The 17,937-nt window shown below is 50.1% G+C and overlaps 4 protein-coding genes across 4 annotated transcripts; 3 read left to right on the top strand and 1 right to left on the bottom strand.

Annotated features, from left to right (window-relative positions):
- Positions 1-1,128: 1,128 nt before the first annotated feature.
- Positions 1,129-5,361, top strand: P170DRAFT_492047 (putative ABC transporter; the record flags this gene model as incomplete). Its single annotated transcript, XM_024854027.1, has 8 exons — positions 1,129-1,176; positions 1,273-1,672; positions 1,744-2,922; positions 2,982-3,521; positions 3,574-3,656; positions 3,712-3,981; positions 4,027-4,554; positions 4,629-5,361. The coding sequence occupies 8 exons, from the start codon at positions 1,129-1,131 to the stop codon at positions 5,292-5,294; spliced, it is 3,714 nt and encodes a 1,237-aa protein (XP_024705608.1). The 3' UTR covers positions 5,295-5,361.
- A 1,194-nt stretch (positions 5,362-6,555) lies between these two features.
- P170DRAFT_508506 (MFS general substrate transporter) lies at positions 6,556-9,000 on the top strand (the record flags this gene model as incomplete). Its single annotated transcript, XM_024854583.1, has 6 exons — positions 6,556-7,062; positions 7,113-7,333; positions 7,381-7,565; positions 7,631-8,015; positions 8,089-8,389; positions 8,977-9,000. The coding sequence occupies exons 1-6, from the start codon at positions 6,820-6,822 to the stop codon at positions 8,998-9,000; spliced, it is 1,359 nt and encodes a 452-aa protein (XP_024705607.1). The 5' UTR covers positions 6,556-6,819.
- A 4,800-nt stretch (positions 9,001-13,800) lies between these two features.
- Positions 13,801-16,158, bottom strand: P170DRAFT_405252 (zinc knuckle domain protein). The gene is made up of 2 exons (XM_024846574.1): positions 15,064-16,158; positions 13,801-14,988 (listed from the first exon to the last, which is right to left on the bottom strand). The coding sequence occupies exons 1-2, from the start codon at positions 16,036-16,038 to the stop codon at positions 14,107-14,109; spliced, it is 1,857 nt and encodes a 618-aa protein (XP_024705606.1). The 5' UTR covers positions 16,039-16,158; the 3' UTR covers positions 13,801-14,106.
- Positions 16,159-16,495: 337 nt separating this feature from the next.
- Positions 16,496-17,870, top strand: P170DRAFT_141422 (ORMDL family protein). The gene is made up of 3 exons (XM_024842470.1): positions 16,496-17,090; positions 17,201-17,559; positions 17,611-17,870. Exons 1-3 carry the CDS (start codon positions 16,952-16,954, stop codon positions 17,656-17,658), a joined length of 546 nt encoding a protein of 181 aa, XP_024705605.1. The 5' UTR covers positions 16,496-16,951; the 3' UTR covers positions 17,659-17,870.
- The last annotated feature ends 67 nt before the right edge of the window (positions 17,871-17,937 follow it).

Here is a 17,937-nt window from a genome sequence, read left to right as displayed (position 1 = left end):
TGCATCACCTGGAATGTCCTCATGATACAGGAAACCATTCCCCCATTTTCAATTTCGATTTCTAAGAGAGTCGACCCACAAGGTAATCATCCCTATTGCAGTTTTTCTATTTGCGTAGCATAAACTGTAGAAGAGCTATACCGTGATTTTGCTTTTCTAATATTTGTTGAGGGTGAGAATTATGATCTTGGGCTTGATGATAATTTGACGAGTTAAGATTTTATGTTGAAATTCTTATACACCAGTTTGTTGCGAAAACTGGCGTACTTCTGTACATTGAACAGATAACGCCAGGGGTGTAAAGCCATCATTACGAAGATTATGTACATGTAACTATATACTGCGTAGTGCCTCTAGACCATCTCGGTGGTTGCAACGGTCCGCCAACTAATGCATGAGCTAGTAAGAACAAGAATCAACCCCTGCCTAACTAGAGACGTTCGGCGTATTTCCGTGGTATTGACAGCAAGTAGATTTTGAAGCATTGAGATTTATCGTGATTCCCCAAGCAGCCATGGAAAGTGGCCTATCCACTTCCTCTAAGCAAATTTGAGCGTGCGCGATCATACTCTAACAAAGCCAAATCCCAGTCATACTCATGTACCATCTTACTCTTGGGGGACACTGGTTTCCTTTTCTCTACGGAGTAATTTACAAGATCGACAAGGGTCCAGGGACTCGGATCCACGAGGGAAGCCACCTACCTTGTCTTGTCTTAGGCTGGACCCCGCTAGTAAAATTTCACTTGTGATACGATCACTGGTGCCGTCTGGCTCGATGTGACCTGGAATCGGATGAAGCTAGCATTGCGCCTACTGGTAGTTGAATCATGCCTGCTTTTTCACCTCTCGCCCCCCTCCGCCGTGCGTTGCGATCCACATCAAGGCGAGAAATTCGCTTCCTCAACTCTACACCACACAACTACCGCAGTTTGACCTCTTTTAATGGCGGGGGTAGATGGTGAGAAGCTCTATTCCCTGGAGCACGATTCCCCTCAATTTCCCAATCGCCATGTTGGTACTGCTGGGCCTTTGCCCCCGATTACCAAGAACGTCACAGAAGCTGAAAAGGAATCATGCCCACCAGACCCAAACGTGGCCGACTCGAACACAAGCGCAGATATAAATGATGCCAACCGTACTCATGCGCAGTCAGAACCTCAACCCAAGGCGCCGGGTGGGCTCAAAAATTTCTTTGTGCGGTGTCTTCCCATGTCGTGGGATTTTTCTTTGTCTTGGGTCTAGACAACTAACTTGTGCTTTCTCCCCGTAGCGCATTTTCACCTTCTGTGACCGCCTCGACATCCTTCTCTACGGGATTGGTTTGACCGCGGCAATTGTATCAGGCGCTTCCCTTCCATTGATGACAATCATATTTGGGAATTTCACTTCCGATTTCACCGAGTACGCATCTGGTCCGGGGTCTGGCTCTTCCGGCCTGGACAGTCCGCAATCTTTCAGTCACAAAGTCGACACGTTCACGCTCTGGTTCGTCTACTTATTTATCGGCCGCTTTATCATCTCGTACATAGCCACCGAAACTGTCTCGATCGCAGCAGTACGAGTGACTCGGACTATCCGCAGGACCTTTTTGGCTACTCTGTTGCGACAAGAGGTCGAGAGGTTCGATAATGATATGGCCAACGGATCCCCTTCCTCTCAAGTAACGACGAGTGAGCCATTGTCCTGATTCCAACCCATGACATACATCCCTGATGTTTCGTCCTTTTGCTGATTCATCTAGATGGAATTCGAATCAACCAAGGTATCGCAGAGAAGCTGGCGATATTGGTGCAGGCCATCTCTATGTTTTTTTCTGCTTTCATTGTGGCCCTCGTTGTCCAATGGAAGCTCGCCCTCATCACTGCCTGCATTATCCCTGCCATCGTAATAGTTGCCATCGTCAGCATCACCATCGATATTGGCTTCGAAATTCGAATTGTGCGAATACATTCGCAGGCCGCAGTCTTGGCCCAGCAGGTCCTAAGTTCGGTCAAAACCGTGCATGCCTTTTGGGCCCAAGAGAAATTGATCAAACAGTACGATCAGTTTCTTATAGACGCGAGGAAGTTGAGCAACAAGAAGTCTCCCAACATTGGCTTAGCCAACGCAGTGTTCTATTTTTCCATGTACGGCGGCACTGCTCTCGCCTTCTGGCAAGGGTTTCGTATGTTTGCGAGTGGGGAGATTGGCAACGTCGGTACAGTTCTCACTGTTATACTCTCTATAAACATCGGGGCCTCCTCCATGTCCGTGGTTGCACCGCAGCTCGGTGTTATTACCAACGCTTCAGCCGCCGCCGCCGAACTCTTCGAGACCATTGACAGAGAGTCCAAAGTAGACCCTCTCTCGGAAGAAGGCGAATGCCCTTCCACATGCGAGGGTAATCTTGAAGTTCGAAATTTGGCCTTCGCATACCCCTCACGACCGTCAGCTCCGGCTCTACGTGGCTTGAATCTTTCTATACCTGCAGGAAAAACCACAGCCTTGGTTGGTGCCAGCGGATGCGGGAAATCCACTATTGTCGGTTTGCTTGAACGTTGGTACTTGCCAGACTCTGGCGAGATCCTGCTGGACAACCGCAATATTGCTGATTATAATATAAAGTGGCTCCGAAGTCAGATTAGAATCGTCCAGCAGGAGCCTATACTATTTCGTGGCACGGTATTTGAGAATATCGCGAAAGGTCTTGTTGGATCGCAGCTAGAACTGCCGCTGGAGCAAAAGATGAAACTCGTACAAGACGCATGCCGGTTAAGTAACGCGCATGATTTCATTGAAAAACTTCCGCAGGGTTATCAAACACAAGTGGGCGAGCGAGCTTCGATGCTCAGCGGTGGCCAGAAACAGCGCTTGGTCATTGCTCGTAGCGTGATTTCTGACCCGCAGATATTGCTACTGGATGAAGCAACTAGCGCCTTAGGTGAGACTTTTTCTATTTCTGTGTCCATTCTCCTATCAAGATTTACTAATGTGCCTCAGACCCCCGATCTGAAGGCATTGTACAAGAGGCCCTCAACAAAGTATCGGTCAATAAGACCACCCTCATAATTGCACACAAACTATCCACAATCCAGTCTGCAGATAATATCGTCGTCATCTCACACGGCGAAGTAGTGGAGCAGGGTACACATAACGAACTGCTTGCCCTTAATGGTCAGTACGCGGCTTTGGTTCAAGCCCAGGACCTCGGCGATGTCGCTGAGGGCCCACTGGATGGTGTCTTCGAAGGGAACGATGACCAGGGGCAGAACGACATGGCCTCCAAATTACCAGAGATTACTATGTCCCGATCTTCACTTGATATATCTGAACCTGATCACAACACATCCCATGCAATCAATTACTCCCTGTTCAAATGTTTGTTTATCATGATCCGAGAGCAGAAGGATGTCTATCATTGGATGGCATTGTTGGTTTTTGCGTGTCTTATTGCAGGTGGATCGTACCCAGCCCAGGCAATCATTTATTCTCGACTAATAAATGTATTTGCATTGCCCCCTCAGGCGGCCCAAGGCGACGGTAAGTGAGCCACCGATTTTTACATCCGCAGTTTTCTCACGAAGGCATACAGCCAACTTTTTTGCTCTTATGTTTTTTATTTTTGCTTTAATCAACATGGGAGCATATCTGGTTATTGGATGGGTGGGAAATGTGGTATGTACACCAATATATTGCTTCGCTCACTGCAGCTAACATGCGGAGCATTCAGGTTGGACAGAAGATCACCCACAGATACCGACTTGAGATGTTCCAACGCGTCTTGAATCTCGACTTGGACTTCTTTGATGAGCCAGAAAATTCTTCAGGCTCCCTGACATCCAAGCTGTCGTCTATGCCGAACGCGATCCAGGACTTGATCGCGCAAGGTCAATTTGTTCTACTTGTTTGCATGACCAACATCTTCGCTTCCTGCATCCTAGCCATCGCATACGGCTGGAAGCTCGGCCTCGTCGTCGTCTTTGCCGGGATGCCGGTTCTGGTCGGATCCGGGATTGCTCGAACTTGGCTCGAGTGAAGGTTCGAGCGAGACACGAGCGAGCGGTTCACCGAAAGCGCTGCTCTTGCGACAGAGGCCGTGACATCCATTCGAACGTTGGCATCACTAACCCTCGAAAAACAAATTTGCAGCGAATATGACGCATCGCTAGATCATATTGCCAAATCCGCGCTGAAAACCATCACTTGGGCTTCACTGGGATATGCCTTGTCCCAGTCACTTGACTATCTGCTCATGGCTCTTGGATTCTGGTATGGCTCCCGGTTGATCGCGAGTGGGGAATACTCGAATACGCAGTTCTTCGTGGTTTTTCTTTCGGTGTTGTTTGGAGGACAGGCTGCTGGGCAGATCTTTGCGCTTTTAGCTACCCTGGCAACAGCCCATGTGGCTGCCAACTATGTCCTGTGGTTACGCACGCTGAAGGCGAGTATCAGCGAAAATGGAGACAACTTTGACACCGGACCACCAGGGAACGGAGACCTTCAAGTGAAGGATGTGATGTTTCGATACAAGCGGCGGGAAGCCTCCCCTGTCCTCAATGGCATAAATATGACAGTGCGTATTTATTGTAGTGCACCATATGGGGTGGCTAGCAGGCCGAAGCTAATTGAGAATTTCTCTTTGTCCAGATTACCCCCGGGTCGTATACCGCATGTGTTGGGGCGTCAGGATGCGGGAAAAGCACCCTTATCGCACTCCTTGAGCGCTTCTACGATCCCACATCTGGGTGCATCACTATGGGGGACGTGAATATTACCACATTATCCCCTCGCCTTTATCGAGCTAGCATGTCGCTCGTACAGCAGCACCCTACTCTTTACAATGGATCTATTCGCGACAATATTTTACTTGGCCTGCAGTACGAGCCCACGGACGAAGAGATCCTCGACGCTTGCCGAGAGGCCGCTGCCTTTGACTTCATCTCATCCCTTCCCGAAGGCCTGAGCACGTCGTGCGGTTCTGAGGGTCTGCAGTTCTCAGGCGGGCAGCGCCAGCGCATTGCGATTGCCCGTTCATTGATCCGCAAGCCCCGTCTCCTGCTCCTCGACGAGGCAACATCGGCCCTAGACACGCAGAGCGAGAAGTTGGTACAGAACGCACTCGACCGGGCTGCGTCCTGGCGGACCACGATTGCCGTTGCACATCGACTGAGCACCATTCGTCATGCAGACATGATCCTTGTGTTTTCCGATGGCAAGATCATTGAGCGAGGGACTCATGACCAGCTGCAGCACTTGAAGGGCCAATACTATGAAATGTGTCTGGCCCAATCATTTGGAGACCGCCTTTCCTAAGGATGAGACGGGGACTACTCTCGCGGGTTATTATCTTTAGTTATTACAGACTGCGGTTGTGTAGGAGTAAAAGTATATACGACTGTGTTTTGGCCTTTGTAATTATGCTTTATGCTTTGGATTTTCGTAAGTTGGGGGATTTTGAGGTCTAAGAGGCTATCCCAGTTATAACTTCTATTACGGAGTTTCTTTTAGAAGAACGAAGCTATAAATGATGATTGCTTGACCGCATGAAGGGGATCTTATATAGATTAAAGATTACCTATTTCCTTTAAGGATTCTTGTTCCCTGTGACACACAGTACGTTTTCAGATAACAATACTATATCCATCGTTATTTCTCAACATGCTTCTTATGACGTGCTCTAAAAGAATCATCTCAATAAAGTATACTATACTAACCTCCATTATCACTGCTCGCCATATGTCCGATAGGCGCCCCCCAGATAGAGCCTCCATCCCTCCAAGCCAAACAATAAAACATCTCGTCTTGGCTAATTCCAATCGCCATCCACCGTAGCTGGATCCTTTGCTCCGGAAGTCAAACTCACAAAGGATTCATCTCAGATTACCCAGCCAATAACCACGCGCCAGTTCTGCCTTGGTATCAGCCACCAGGTAGAATTCGAAGAGGGATACGTGTTTTATTCTCAGGAAGTGGCGGCCGGGCTTTATAAGCCTTCTTCCACTCGGTGCAAGGGATTGCAAAGGAGCCAATCTCCACGGATTCGAGGGTCGATAATTGGCGGCAGGCGTTCCTTGGTATCGTGTTTGCGAGAGGGTGACGGCGACGGGGACTGGACCGTTGAGAACCCGTCGGCATCAGATGCCTTAATAGATCGACCGCTTTAGGCTAAGATCCGGGGACGTGGCTGAGAGTCATCAGCGTCCAAGATTGCCGAGACTCTCAGCCTCCGGCCAAGAGCGGACTGAGATTGCGGGGATTTTCTCTCTGCTCTAGATTTAGGCGGTACAATTTATCTTTTGGTATGTATGAGATAGCTAATGCCCGTCCTGGAGTTCAAGGATAACCCCAGTCCAGCTGCGAACTACCTCCTGTCCCACCAAAACAGCACGAATCAAACAGTGATATGACAGATCCAACAATCGAATCCGGTCCGTCGAGCTGAGACTTGGCATGCAATAAACACCAGTCCGTATAGCGTGAGATGGCAACATGTCCCTTCCAATAACTGCGGCCGCCGACAGCCCAGCCCCATTAGCCCTAACTCCCCGATAGGACTCGCAATCTGCCCAGACCGCGCACAGGCTCGAAAACCAGGGCCAGACTGACTTGGCAGCTCCCCTGGGGAAAGGGATATCCCTTCCCTTGAGCCTATTTTTCTGACGGACTGGAGGAGCTAGTCGTCGTGAGAAATGCCCAGCTCTGTGTCTGGGGTTGAGGGGTGACCCCGGATTTTCTGGGGTTGTTTACATATAAGATGGCGGGCTTGGTCTGGGGGTGGGGACTTTCCATTCCCCCCTGCGAGAATCTTAGGCTGACGATACGCTGATTTTTCGACGCAATGGACGATAAAAAAGTTGTTCTGGAGAGCGCCAGTAGCGAGGAATTGGAGCAGGGAGCGGTCGTCCAGTCGGCTGGGTATGATCAGAAGGCGACGAAGCAGTTGATTCGGAAGATCGACTGGGTGTTGATTCCGTGGCTCGCGTTTCTCTATCTCCTCAGTTTTCTCGATCGGACGAATATTGGAAATGCGCGTCTGGCCGGGCTGGAGGAGGATTTGGGCATGTCGGGCCTCGACTACAATGTATGCTGATGTTGACATCGACCATGAAGTTATATGCTAACGATGATTAGGTGGCCCTCGCCATCTTCTTCCCCTTCTACGTCGCCGCCGAAATCCCCTCCAACCTGATGATGAAGAAGTCTCGACCGGCCATCTGGATCCCCATCATCATGCTGGCCTGGGGTGTCGTCTGCTCGTTGATGGGTCTGGTCAACAACTACGGGGGTCTGTTGGCCGCTCGAGCAGCTCTGGGTATCGCCGAGGGTGGACTCTTTCCTGGTGTGACATTCTAGTTAGTCTCCTTCGTCTCGTGTGGATGATTCCTACTCACCTTTCTAGCATCACCATGTGGTATAAACGCCACGAGTGCGGCCTCCGCATGGCCATCTTCTTCTCCGCCGCCACGGCAGCCGGTGCCTTCGGTGGCCTCCTGGCGCGAGGCATCGTCGAAATGGACGGCCTTGGAGGCAAAGCCGGGTGGGCGTGGATCTTCATCATCGAAGGACTAGTCACCTTCGCTGTCGGTGCGTTCCTCTCTCCTCTTACCTTCACCCCAAAACCCCAAACTAACAAACCGAATCTGCTGCAGCAATCGCCGCCTTCTTCATCATGAACGACTACCCCGACACGGCCAAATTCTTAACCCAGGAAGAGCGCACGGAAGTGCAGCGCCGCCTGACGGAAGACACCAGCTCGCTGGCCACCGAGTTCAGCATGAAATACTTCTGGGACGCCGTCAAGGACTGGAAGATCTGGGTGCACATGTTCATCACCATCGGCATCTACACGCCGCTGTACTCGTTCTCGCTCTTCCTGCCCACCATCGTCAAGACCCTGGGCTACTCCAACACCACCGCCCAGCTGATGACCGTGCCGCCGTACGTCGTCGCCTGCGTGTTCTGCATCGGCGGCGGCTTCATGGCCGATCGCCAGGGCCAGAGGGGGATTTATATGATTTTCTTTAATGTTGTTGCGTATGTCCCCTCCTTTCCCCCTCATCCACTCCATCCCTCCCCTAATCCAACCCAAACTAAACCCATGAAATAGAATAATCGGCTTCGTCATGCTCCTCGCCTCCGACAACAACGCCGTCAAATACGCGGGCACATTCTTCGCCGCGACAGGCATCTACCCGAACGTGCCGCAGGGCGTGGCCTGGAACGGCAACAACATCGGGGGCTCTGTGAAGCGCGGCGTCGGTATCGCGATGCACGTCGGGTTCGGCAACCTCGGCGGCGTCGTGTCCAGCTTCATCTACCAGAGCAAGGACTCGCCGCATTTCTACCCGGGGCACGGCACGCTGATCGGGACGCTGTCGATGAGCACGGTGCTGTGTATCTTTATGACGGTTTATCTGAGGAGGGAGAATAGTAGGAGGGAGAGGGAGAATAAGCCGCCCGGGGAGTATTCGGAGGGGGAGAGGGAGGCGGAGAGGGAGAGGGGGGATTATGCGAGTTTTTTTAGGTATACCATTTAGTTGGTTGGGTTGGGATTAGGGGATAGTATATCTAGGGTAGGGAATAGGGATGTGAGGTGTCTATTTGATTTTGATTGTGTTTAGTGGTATACTGCTAGAATCGTCTTGGATATAGCTAGCCTTGCCACGGCAATAGAAAATTAGTACTGAGAAGACCCGTCAGCATTAGGACTGACCGACTGAATGCTGTCTCGACGTAGCCATCCAACACTATGGAGTAGATCCTTCCCTCTCTTCGCGGAGATGCAGGGGCTCCCAGCGGAACAACTCCTGGTCTAACAGACGACCCAGTCCTGCGTGGAATTCCATCGCTTGGACATAGAGCCATGGGCAGGGATTTGCAGTTGTCAAGTAGTCCAGACTTGGCTTGCCATACCTCCGGTTCTTCAATACTGCGTGGGACTTGATCGTTTTATCTTTATCTTCAACTCCACAATATTAACTAACTTCAAATACAGTCCGCCGTGTGCAACACAGATTAGGTTGTTGATAAGCTTGATCAGATTATCTGTTATTTCTTTCTAGTGTCACCTGGTGAATCTCTTAAAAGGTTGGGGTTTATTTTACTAGGAAATTAATGTATTATAATTTTTTCAAATCCTCAAATGACTCGGTTTCAAGCTAGTTATTTTAACTAAAGTAAATGAAAGCCATATAAAGTTAAAATAGAACCTTGACATAATGGACACAAGAAGAATTAATCAAGATAAACTTTTGCGGAGAAAAGTTAACACTAAAAGCTGAAAGCTATAATTACATATCTGAAAATGGACCCGGTGCTTAAACAGTAATAAAGTCGTCTTGAGATATCTCTCCATGAGTCTAAGGCTAGATCTTGCGTGCTAACCGGCGACAGAAACTCTGAGATAAGTTAGGCTTTTTTGTCATCTTCGTCAACCGAATTACTACCCACACTGGACAATCAGTCCAATGGTTTGTCCGGGTTCAACTGATCCTCCAAGTATAGGAAGACGAGCTTGTCCTGGGATCTCTTGTCCTGGGGGTGTGATCCAATGCATCAACCTGAACGGCGTCGTATTTCTTACCAAATCCACTCTCGATCCTCGAATTCATTCATGTACCGGTTGCCGCTTTCTTTGTGGCCCAGGTCTCTAACAGGCGGTCCCTTATCTGATACAAGAAGGAAATTGGTTCTGGCAGTAATCCAAGCAGGATCATAACCAATGGGGAAAAGAACTTCGGCCAGATTTCTTGCCTTGGTTTGTCGTCTGCTTTCTCTCGATGCATTCAACGATATAGAAATCCTTATCGACCGCCATCTCCCGAACAGTGTGCCGATCCCCAGACATATCCGAGTAGTAGGACGGAATCCATACAAATCTGCGATGCGATGCGCATAACGCAAATGTTCACTTCGCCAGCATTCAGAATCGGGATCTACCGGGGTACGGTCATTTCCATACTGTCCTATCAGGATCATGTCGTATAAACTGCCATTTGTTGGCATCTGTTGCTGCCCCATATGTTGGTCGATTGCTTCGACCATCCTTGATGCGAAGATGGTGAACCATTGCCACCAAAATTGGTAATGCCAAGAATGAGAATGAATATTAAACATGCGCTTAGAAACGGGATGCAGGTCAGATAAATACCACAACACGGAGCTCCAGTAGCTCTTTCGCCTCGTCGGGGAGGGGTTCTCCGCCGCTGCTTTTGTCCTCCCAGGTCCATGATGGGTTATTCAGATCATCAAGGGTGGCGATGTCGCCGTACGAAAGTTGCTCGAAGCCAGAACGAGGCGCCTCCAGAAACAAACCATGCTTGCGCAGAAAGTTTTATTTTTGTTTCTCAAAATGTGCATCGCCTCTTCCATCACAGACGATTCATAACATCAATCGGTCTCGATAGCTCTTTGGTTGAGGGATCTCTGGAAAGAGTCGGAAAGGCGATATTCATAAACGTGAACGAATAGATTCTGAACAACTTCATAATCGCTTGATCCGCCGCAGTGTGTCGTCGCCACACTAAACAGATGCACGCTGCAATAGATGATTCAGGACCGCCCGCTAGGAATGTTGGTTTTGTGGTGCTCGAAGGCCTCCGCAATGAGAGTAAACCTTTCACACGCCTCTGACCTTTCCTCGGGATCTTTTTGACAGCCAATACCCGCCTTTATCGAACGCATACGATCTTGGGTTTGTTGTCTAGTGCCTTTGTGTATCTCGAGCACTAGGGCGAGATTGGCGTGGCCTCGGGAGGACTCCCTAGTATCCCGGGACGGCAGTACTGAAGAGGCTTGTTCCTCCCAGGGGAAGGGCAAGGCATCGCAGTTGGTCCCGGGAAGGTAATCTCGGCTGGTCTTTTACTCAGTCGAGTTCATCTTGTTAGCAAGACGTTAGGAGAAGGTGTCCAACAATAAAGCTAGAGACAGACATATACGTGTTGAGATAGCGTATATGCTACCTGTCTCAACGCAAAAATCTTGTGCGACGCCTTGGGTTCCGTAGAATAGAGTCTCGCCGGCGGTAGACATGTTCAATGAAGTTCTCTTGTACCCCACGATTGCCATTTTGGACTGCTTTTGTTCAGCTAGAGAAAGATGAGTCAATGTGACCCTCAAGTTTCAAGCTCGAGACAGATTTCAGAGGCACCACGGCCTTCCCGAGTGCACTCAATCAAGGCTGTTATGCGTGGAGAGTATAAAGCGTCTCCAGCGATGGTTCCTCCAAAGCACATGCCGACCACACGCAGTGCCACACACAGATTAGCCTCCTTCTGCAAGTCGCACAGAGCAAAAAGACCCAGCTGGGCTACCTCTCTTTCTCTGAACTGGAGAGTGAGCCCGCAACGGGCAAAAGTTTCCTAGAAACCAGTTTGACTTGTCATTTTTGTCGACATAAGCGCTATACATTGCAGTTTGCACTTCCACTGGCGATAGTATCGGCATGAGGCCTCACCCTCGTCGAAGACACCCCATGACATGGTTTCTGGTGAGCATGACTTTTGGCAAGGAGCCGGGGGCAAATGGTATCAAAGGTTATCATATTTTGAGACATCCTTGTACTGTGGAAGTTTACCCCCCTAAGGAGTAAAGTCGCCAGCTTCTCTAAATATTGTAAAGAATCGAGGTGATATATTTATGCTGAATCATCAGGTAGGGATGATATAGAGAATTCGAAAAAGAGGTAAGGAATAATGAAGATGAGCTGATGATGTTGACAAAATCAAACCGCGGTGTACTTGGTAGATTGGACAGGAGGGCTTTTCATAAACAGGAGGTTTTTTTTTTTTTTTTTTTTTGAAATCTTATGCCCTCTTTGCTTTGTGATGCGCATAAAACCTACGGCTTGGTTTTCTGCATTCTGAATGCGTTCATGCGCCTATTTGTATGCCATGGATTGATTCTGTAGTTTTGAATTTCTTATGGTAATCGGGCTGTCCGCAAGTTTCAGCGGCAGAAGCAACAGCAGAGAAAGTTATGAGGATAATCTCAATATCCGATTCGTGAAAGGCCTCTTTATTGTTTTTGATGAACTTTTGGTCTGGGTTTCGAGACTCTTTGTATGCGCTAATATGGGGTCTGCGAAGGTCTCATATAGCTTTCCGATGGTCTTGCGCTCTGGCAAGGGCTTTATGAAGGTAGTTGAGAGTAACCTTGTGTTGATGGAATTTGACCAAGAAATTGACTGGGCATTTAAATGCTGCCAACTGGCTGGGTAATGTAATCTGCTTTCTTGGGTCATGCCCTGCAGCAAGATGCATCGTTCATATGAGGCCGGAATAATATAGACGAGCAACCAGAGTTCATCGATCATGACTGAAAGTGCAGCATTTGGGTCTGCTTTTCTCCCTTGGAATGTTCGATCCACCACTTGGTGTCTACTTTCAGTCGGCGCATTCTCTCTGAAACACCCGTTTCGATCACGAGCGTAGGCCATTAGGCGTCCCTTCTATTATAGCTGCACGTTCAACTATGAACTTTTCCAGAGATACTTCGACTGGTATGGAATCATTAGCAGGTGCTGAACAAGACATACGCATGTGGCATCCACGTACCTTGGCAACGCAACTCTTCGAAGACCGAGCATTCCGATAACTTCCATTGAGGACAATCACAAGCGGACGACCAGTTGCCCGCGCGCGGCGAATAGCTTCCTGAAGAGCTGGTTCGATTCTCTGGGGAGGCTTTTGGTTTGAGCCTCGGATGAAGCTTAACAAGGGAGATTCTTCGGTGTGGTTGGCTGGAATCTTTGGGAATATTAGCAGTCGAATCCTTGGACTCCCAAATTCGTTAAAGACGCTATAGGCATGGCGGTACACGAAGCGTGTCCACGCCGGGCTTTCCTGGAGATGTTTGTCACCAGAACTCGCTCGAGCCCACGAACAGGACGTGCGCTCTCTCTCTCTTTCCTGTTCTCTTTCGTTGTCCATCGTTGGGCTCGTTGAAGATTTTCTTTTTTTCCAGGAAAATCTTTTTTTAAATAAATAAACAAAGAAAGGGCTTTGATTTGATGTCATGTTTTATACTTCTTGATCCTCGTCATTCTCCGTCTTAACGTTTTTCCAGCAGAATCGGGCGCTTTTGCTGTAGGCGACTTAGTACCCGGTCTGTTGGATTTAGACTCCGTTTTGGAATCTGCTTGTTCGGTGACACGCAGGTCAGGACTTGTTCACCTCGTGAGGCCTTTCTGGTATGGTTTAGGCGAATCAGGTTTAGGCGAATCAGAATAAGATATTTGGGGTGGTTTTCTTCGCCGGTCATCATGTTGTATGTAAGGTAGGCTTCTTTAGAGCTAGGTATCCTGAAACTGCTTACATGCTTCTTGGGAGGATATCTAGGGACAAAATATGCAGAAGGGTCTGTTGAATTGGCCTTGGAGACGAATATTGCGGGTAGATGATGATGGGGTTGGACGATGAAGATGAAGATGGGGTTGGATGATGAAGATGAAGATGGGGTTGGATTATGAAGATGAAGATGATGAGGGAAGAGGAAGAGGAAGAGGAAGAGGAAGAGGAAGAGGATGGGAAGAGGGATTCTTAAGCTCAGCTGGGAATCTCTAGGAATGAATAAATGGAAAGAACTAGAGTGAATATACAATATATTCATTGCTACGGTTCCAATCCTGCAGTTAATACATGTTCTTTGGTGAAGTGCATGAAGCCGTTTGCTGGTCAGTGATTAGGGCTATTTGCTTCACTCCTCGGTCTTAACGCATTAAGGACCATCCAGCAATAACCACCTAGAATAGCTTGGCTGGGGCTCGGTTTGAGAGCTTCTTTAAGATAATATAATTATTTCCTAATATGCAGGCAGTATAGCAAGAGTTCTTCCATTCTCAATCGTCGGTGCGAGCCACCAATCCCGCTTGAAATCGACTAGCTAATGTATCGTTGTATGTCCAATGTGCTAAATAAAAGCAATCCGGATCTCTAGATACTGTACAATAACTCAATCTAGACATCCACCCCTCGACGGATGAGAATCGAATATGATAAATGCATAGGCAAGGGTATATCCCGCATGTTGAACTCGAGTCAACGCCCCCAAATAATCAAAGCAGTCCGAATAAATAATCACCTACGCCTTCATTATTCATCCATAGGAATAAAACGCTTTTCTTGTTTTACAGTCGGTATCTATCCCAGGCCTTCTTGCCGGCGCTTGGTAAGGGTCGGTAGGCGTCGCCGCCGCCGCCGCCGCCACCTCGTTTAGGTCCAGGGCCACCGCCACGATAGCCCCCGCGACCTCCTCGGTCTCCACCGCCTCTACCAGGGCGTGGGGGCAGGGGATGCCTGGGTCGACCAGGGGGTGAACGGTTGCCGGGATGGTAGCTATCCCTGCCTCGGCCACGTCCCGGGCGAGGGGGAGATCGCGAGCGGTAGCGTCCATTGCCTCGAGACGGTTCCTGGCGATCCCGGTAATACGTGTGCGTATTACCATAATCGGAAGCAAAGTTCTTCTTTCCTATGCCTCCAATGCGGATGTTGGGACGCGGTGCGTTGCGACCAATGGGCTGCCGGGGCCGAGACATCATGTCGTCGCTATCAGGGGAGAGAGAGCGCTGGTCGGCGCGACCTCTGATCTTCAGGCCTCCCCGCTGGCCGCCTCTCGACGCAGGGCCTCTTGGCCGACCGCTAACCACCGAGTTGGTGTTGGTCACCATATCGGGATCGATCCCTTTGAGGGTCCACGACGATGGCGGCTGGTTGGCAAGGGACGGACAGTCTCCGACTAAATGGCGGTTGCTAGTGCAATGCGAGCACGAGAGGGACACAAGCACCGGTCCTGACGGCGTTTCTTGGCGGGGAATTTTCCATAACGATTCACATTGGAGCTCCAAGTGTTCAGTCGATCCGCACAAATCACAAGGAGCCTCTGCGGCGGATCCTTTCAACTGCGATGAGCATTGCGACTCATCATGACCCCGGTCCCGACACCGTTGGCATCTTCGCCACTGGGGACAGAAACTGCTTTGGTGCTGATTCCAAGCACCACAATGTACACACTTGAAGCAGTTAGCAATGCATGACGGGACGGGAGAGACTGTCTTCGCAACACAGCGGGCAAATTTCAAACTTACCTCCTTGGACGGGCAGACCTCAGCCAAGTGGCCTTCCTGTGAGCACTCTATACATGCAATGGGCAGTTGAAGGCTGATGTCATTGATGTCTCGATCGTAAAACAAGCATCGCGCCTGGCTTTCCATATCGTCGCGCTCTAGGTCTGCCAGGGTTGAAGGGGTCATGGGATATTTCTGGGCAAAACGACGGAATGCTTCCTCTTTGGAAGGATTGTTGCCGGTGCCGTTTTGAGAAACAATGGCGCTGCCGTTGACTCGAGATTCAGAAAGAGGCAATATTTCAGTGCTCTGGTCCTGATCCCCAATATTCAGCAATATCGAATCGTCAGCCTCGGAATCCATCGAGTCCGACTCGTCTGAGTCGCCCGACATGTGCATTTGGCTGGACTCCGCCGTGTTGTTCTCCTGCACCTCCCCGTCCTCTGAGACATGATCCCCTTTATTGTCTTTCCCATTGCGCGATCCGGAACCACCTCCTTCGCCAGACGAGGCAGAATCACTGCGACTGCGCCAGAATTTATCATTGACCGCATCAAACTGCGAGGGTTTCTTGTCGTCGCCATTCGTCTGATTCCGAGACCGGAGCGACGTCCGGATGCCACTCTTGCTCCCCTTATTCCAAGCCGCAGGTCCATTTTGGGGCTTCTGTTCTTCCGCGGACTCGGAGTCTGAACCTGAGCTCTCGTCATCATCGTCGGAGGCAGAATCGCTGTCCGAGTCGCTTTCGGAATCCGAGCCCGAAGACGAGGTGCTGTCGGGGTCCACCTGCAAGGAGTTTTCACTAAATGATGCGCCTCGGGGCACGAAGTCCTGGACCTCACGTGTGCCGGGCTTTCCGTTTCTTCGTGGACGTTTCGCGTTGGGTTTGTCTAGAGAGCTGCGGCGCGACGAATCGTTCGAGGCACCCCGGCGGGTCCGCTGGGCGCCCACGGAGGCGGTCCTCGAGTCATATTCACCGTCTGATGAATTGGGCATAATGCCACCTGGAAGGACGGAAGAGGGGGAGAGGAAGGGAGTCGGTGGCCGTGAGAATCGAGGAAATGTCACCGGAGTCGAGGGCTGCAGAATTCACGGGAATGTCGACGGGCAAAATTTACGGGCGGCGGCAGAAACCAACCGCGCAGAGCCGAAGAATCGCCTTGTTTCATCGCGACTGGGGAAGATGAGGTGTCCAGCAGGAAGCCTGTCTGGCCTCGTCTGGACCGTCTCGTCCGTATGATATCGGGCTATTATTAGCATCCTAGTCGGAATTCCACTGAATCTAATTTATCTACTCCGTAATTCTCCCCTACTAGGCTGTTAGTAGGCTACTGGATTTCTTCTAGAAGCTCTTTTTCTTCTGATCTTGATCCTTCTTTTCCCCCATCCCTCCTGTTCCTCGGACGTTCGCTGTCTTCCTCCTATTTGGTGTCTCGCAATTCGTTCTTTTGCTCACTGTTTCATAATCCCCACGTCACTCTCAGGAAGAGAAAAAAAAAAGCGAGAGAAAAAAAAATTAACTTTGAATTCTGAGAGGATTCTGGATATTCTCTCCTTAATTTTTCTTTTTTTCCCTTTTTTCCCTACCATTTTTTGCCCCTCGAGCGGCCGTCCCGTGACCGACGCCGATCGGATCTGACTTTCGCTTTGACGGTCGGAATTGATCTCATCTCGCTTTCTCCTCCATCGTCTCGAGACCTGCTGTGGTCTGTCTGCAATTCCTGCTCCGTCTTGCTCCTCCCCCTTTATCCTCCGTCTCCTGCCTCTCCGCTCCGCTCGGATCCCTACTCCCTTTTCCCCCGAGTTTCCGATCAACACCGCCAAAGTGTCTTCTCTTTTGATTCCCCGTGCTATCTCCTTCCCCCCGGAGGCCGACAACCGGCCGCACCGGTTGACTCCAGACCCCAACATGTCTCAAAACAAGGATAAGGCTGGAAGGAGGAGAAGGTCAAGCAGTATCATCTATCAGGAGCCTGCGGAGTCCATTGAACACACCAGTGATCAGGCGGCCCTGCCCAATCTGAATGCGAACTGGGTGAATGCCAAGGGTGAGTACGGACCAGATCAAATCCTCCCCGGACCGCTCCGTTCGTCTGGAGGCGAGGAGGGAGGTGACAGGAGAGAGGGCCAGAATCCGCTGACGCGAAGTTTGACACAGGTGCCTGGACCATCCATTTCGTTCTCATCATTGCCCTCAAGATCTTCTACGACATCATCCCCGGGGTCTCGCAGGAAACATCATGGACCCTCACCAACATCAGCTACATGTTCGGCTCCTTCCTCATGTTCCACTGGGTGCGGGGCATCCCTTTCGAGTTCAACGCGGGTGCCTACGATAATCTCAACATGTGGGAGCAGATCGACAACGGAGACCAATATACCCCGACGAAGAAGTTCCTCCTCTGCGTGCCCATCTGTCTCTTCCTGCTCAGTACGCATTATACCCACTACGACTTGACGTATTTCACCATCAACTTCCTGGCCACGTTGGCCGTGGTCATCCCGAAACTCCCATTTGTATGTTCCCCGTCCGGCTGATCTTGTCGGCATGTGCTAACCGGGATGCAGTCGCACCGATTGCGAATAGGGCTCTTCTCCGGCGAACCCGAGGAATAGCGGTTTTTTTCCTTTTCGTTTCTTTTTAATAATTCCTTTGCTTTCCGTTGCTTTTTAATCCGCCTCTCTCTCTCTCTCTCTCTCCTTTCCTTTTCTTGATAATATTCTCCACTTGGCGTCCATTACCGTTTGCTCCCCCGTTCTTTGTCTTCTACTCTTTTCTGCTGCGCGATCCGGGGTGAAGTCGGGTCTCCCGTTGGGAAATTGGCCGAGGCCTTGTTCTATCCTGTCGAGGTTTTATATTTGCTTCTTGGTGGAGTGAAGGGGAAGATGTAAGAG

The sequence above is a fragment of the Aspergillus steynii genome (assembly GCF_002849105.1).
Source record: "Aspergillus steynii IBT 23096 chromosome Unknown P170scaffold_3, whole genome shotgun sequence".
In the NCBI taxonomy this organism is placed as follows: domain Eukaryota; kingdom Fungi; phylum Ascomycota; class Eurotiomycetes; order Eurotiales; family Aspergillaceae; genus Aspergillus; species Aspergillus steynii.
Note: the sequence above shows the minus strand (reverse complement) of the source record. Positions and strands in the feature narration are given on the sequence as shown.

What these genes read in the sequence shown, in the direction of transcription:
- P170DRAFT_141422 (XM_024842470.1), top strand. Translation starts at nt 16,952, where the DNA reads ATGTCTCAAAACAAGGATAAGGCTGGAAGGAGGAGAAGGTCAAGCAGT. An exon ending in GAACTGGGTGAATGCCAAGG is followed by an intron (nt 17,091 to 17,200) that starts GTGAGTACGGAC and finishes AGTTTGACACAG; the next exon opens with GTGCCTGGACCATCCATTTC. An exon ending in TCATCCCGAAACTCCCATTT is followed by an intron (nt 17,560 to 17,610) that starts GTATGTTCCCCG and finishes ACCGGGATGCAG; the next exon opens with TCGCACCGATTGCGAATAGG.
- P170DRAFT_405252 (XM_024846574.1), bottom strand. Translation starts at nt 16,038, where the DNA reads ATGCCCAATTCATCAGACGGTGAATATGACTCGAGGACCGCCTCCGTG. An exon ending in AGGTCTGCCCGTCCAAGGAG is followed by an intron (nt 14,989 to 15,063) that starts GTAAGTTTGAAA and finishes AACTGCTTCAAG; the next exon opens with TGTGTACATTGTGGTGCTTG.